Source organism: Marmota flaviventris, chromosome 10, assembly GCF_047511675.1.
Source record: "Marmota flaviventris isolate mMarFla1 chromosome 10, mMarFla1.hap1, whole genome shotgun sequence".
NCBI classification, from domain to species: Eukaryota; Metazoa; Chordata; class Mammalia; order Rodentia; family Sciuridae; genus Marmota; species Marmota flaviventris.
The window spans coordinates 115040963-115044635 of NC_092507.1; the positions used below are offsets into that span (position 1 = coordinate 115040963).

The 3673-nt window shown below is 43.6% G+C and overlaps 1 protein-coding gene across 1 annotated transcript; it reads right to left on the reverse strand.

Moving 5' to 3' along the window:
* Positions 1 to 2488: 2488 nt before the first annotated feature.
* On the reverse strand, positions 2489 to 3424 carry LOC139701327 (olfactory receptor 10J4). Its single transcript, XM_071618793.1, has one exon. The coding sequence runs from the start codon at positions 3422 to 3424 to the stop codon at positions 2489 to 2491; it is 936 nt and encodes a 311-aa protein (XP_071474894.1).
* Between the last annotated feature and the right edge of the window lie 249 nt (positions 3425 to 3673).

Below are 3673 nucleotides of genomic sequence, written 5' to 3' on the forward strand. Positions count from 1 at the left end.
AAATAAAGATCTGTCAAATATATATATAAACTGGAGCTCTTCCTTTAAGTGCATGACTTAATATTGACCTCAGAGTGATCTTGAGCAATACCTTTGTGTGTGTGTTTGCAGGGAGTTGGGGGGTATGAAAGAGGTATTAACAGCTATCACTGTATCCCATGTGCTAGGAAATATTATTTCATGACATTACTGGCTCCTCACAGTAACCCTATGAAGCTGATATTGTCAGCCTTACTGTACAGCTAGAAAAAAAAAATGCCATGCAATTTAAGTCACTCTTCTTAGGACATGTGTGTATAATGGAGGATCTAGGGTTGGGACGCATGTCTCTCTGGGTCCAAAGCCTGTGCTCTGTAGACAATATCATACTGCTCAAGTACATCCTACCCAAGGTTATTAGTTCTTGGAAGAGTTACTGTAAACAATAACAAAGGGAGAGAGGATAGGTATAGGTATCTACCTAGAGGATAGGTATATATAGGTTAGTCTTCTGACAGATCCTGAACCCTATCATTTCCCATTGATTGGGAATCAAACCCAGTGCCTCACACATACCTATCAATTCCCAGTGGCCTTTGATCCAGTTCGGACTCCTTTTTCTCCTTTCTTCTTTGTGATTTGCCTGAGTGGAGAAAGGATGCACCAAAATATTCATGGGATAAAAGAATACTATGAAATACAATTTCTAAATGTCCAGACTGATTTCTGGTACCTAAAGACATTCTTAATAGGATTTGAGATATATATATATATATATATATATATATATATATATATATATATATATATATATATATATCTCCATAGTTTGGGGGCCTCTTCTTCTAGAAGTATGAAATAGCATGATTTCGTTGTTTATTGTAAAGGAGAAGGCTGGTTTAAAATTGTCATTGTGCGCCTGTCATGCAACTACAGATTCTGGGATTACATTGCTTATGTTTAAATCCTGATTCTATCACTTGTGAACTGAGTGACCTTTAGGAATTCACTTATCTCTTCAGGTCTCAGTTTTCTCACCTGTAAAATAAGGATAATAAATAACCTACCCCTTAGATTTATGGTGAGGATTAAATGAATACAGTGCTTAAAATAATGCCTACTGCCTAAGATACTTTCAACAGGCGTACCAAAACAGGGTACCAAAACAGGATTCACAAAGTGGAACAATTAGACTGAAAGTATTAAAATAATGAAGTAAAAGAGGAAGGAAGGGCTGTCTGCCAATCCTCGTTGTATTTTAGCTTCCCATAGCCGTCTTTTTTCCTTCTTTCTTTTCATAAATATTTATGTTCCGGGCACTGTTAAAGGTGCAACAGATGTAAAGAGAACGCTCAGAGTGAATCCAGAGTCCGCAGCTATGTACACACAGATACCACCTTGCTGAGACTGGGTTCTCTAGAAGCAGAGCCTGAGACAAGGACTTGGGTACAAGGGGTTGATCCAGGCAGTGGTCTCAGAGAAAAAAAAGGGAGAAGGAACACAGTGGGACAGGGAAGACCTCAGCAAGGATGTGGGTCTCAGCTGGAGTCTGACTTGAGCCTGGTGTAACAGAGAGGGCTCTCAAAGTGACTGCTAAAATTGGTCTCATCTCGAGGCAAGGCAAGTGGCCTGTTGTACCTTCTGAATCATTCAGACATTCATCATGGGCTGCCCTTGGTGGAGGTGGGGTTGGAATCCTCTTCTCTGTTAGCCAAGGTCAAGTCTTCGAAGAAGAAGACAGCTGTGAGCGATTAGCATTTAACATTCATGTCAATGAAGGATGGGTGCCCCCAGCCCAGCAAAGGGGCTCTGGGCAAAGCCTCAACAGAGTCCACTGTACTACTCAGAGTATCTGGGGAATGAGAACAGGGAGTGAAATACAGGGGCTCTTCTTTTGTAATTCTCAAAGATGCTGGAAGACATTTTTATGGTTTTTGCTCAAGCTGCTCAAAGCAAAACCTCTTCAACCCGTTTGTAAACTGGAGAGCCTTTACCTGACAGCATTCTAGGGTTTACACACATAGTGATAGGCACAAGGTAAATAATGAGTGAATTTGTTGTTGTTGATCATAGTGTGAAGTGTAGCATTGAAGGTGTCACGCATAAACAGTGGAGGACCTGTCATTTCAGTGCCCTGATTTTCACACAGAGGCCAGGTTCCACTTACCTAAGTTCCTGTGAAATGCTACGTATTTCCCCCACCCTCCCTATTGGTTTACTATGACTTGTGCCAAGAATAACAGGAATAATGTTTAACATTTTTGATACATGGGTATGCCTTGTCTTATTTGATTTTCATGGAGCTTGGTAAACCCATCTGTCCAGCTGGGCAGATCCCTCCAGTTCTTCTTTCATTATTTTCCTTCTTTGTTTTGCTCTTTCCTGCTCATTCCTAGATGCTTCCCAGACAGGCACCGGGTACCCTCACACTATCTTTGCCAACTGGCTCCTTCACCGTGACTCTTCACTGAACTCTTCATTTTATTGCTATATTGAGACTGATCAGCACCTAAGAAAGGGGTTTTCTTCCCAAAGCTCTGAGTAAGGCATCCTTGACCTCCTTGTTCCTCAGGCTGTATACAACAGGGTTCAGCAGTGGGGTGATGACGGTGTAGGTCACAGAGATGAGTCTGTCCTGCAGGGAATTCTGGGATTTGGGTTTCAGGTAGATGAAGGAGGTACAGCCATAATGGACAATAACTACTGTGAGGTGGGAGGCACAAGTGGCAAAAGCCTTTTTCCGGCCCTCGGCTGATGCCATCTTGAGGATGGTGGTGACAATCAGGACGTAGGAGATGAAGATTAAGACCATGGGCAGAACAAGGACACAGAGACTGATGAGCAAAGTGATAAACTCTTTGATGGTGGTGTCAGCACAGGCAAGCTTCATTAGGGGCCGGATGTCACAAAAGAAGTGGGAAATGATGTTGGCATCGCAGAAGGGCAGGCTGAAGACAGAAGACACCTGAATGACAGCGGTGCTCAGGCCAATGGTCCAGGATCCACTTGCCAGGTGTGTACACGCCCTTTTGCCCATGATGACTGAATACCGTAGGGGGCTGCAGATGGCCACGTATCGGTCATAGCCCATGGCTGCGAGCAGGAAGCAGTTGTTGACACCAAAAGTGAGATAGAAAAAGAGCTGGGTGGCACAGCCCGGAACGGAGATGGTTTGTTGGGGCATGAGAAGGCTGGACAGCATTCGGGGGATGATGGCCACAGTGTAACAGGTCTCGGATATGGACAGCACACCCAGGAAGAAGTACATGGGTGTGTGAAGCTGATGACTGATATAGATGACTGTCAGGATGACAGCATTACTGGCAAGAGTGAGCAGGTATAAGACCAAAAAGACCACAAAGAAGATGAGTCTGTGATGCCACCCAAAGATGGAGAAGCCTTCAAAAGTAAACTCTGTTACAACCGTGAAATTGGGTCTTGACATTGGAGAGAATCTGGGTCTGAAAGAGACAAAGTTGGAAAACTGAGAGTCTGGGTTGGAAGTAGTAGGCTGGCCCAGGGTCGTCACCATGTGCAGTAACTCCAAAAGAATGTATCTCTGGGTTTCAGAAGTTCTCAACATTCAGATACTGGCCAAGCACTCAAGGACCTCTGAAGTTTCTCAGGGTCCTGGTAAACATACAGTGGAGAGACGAGGAAAGATTAAAGACATAAAAGGAGTGCTAGAAACCCT

Bases quoted from the DNA above. Each gene is read 5' to 3' on its own strand.
- LOC139701327 (XM_071618793.1), bottom strand. From the start codon at position 3,424: ATGTCAAGACCCAATTTCACGGTTGTAACAGAGTTTACTTTTGAAGGC.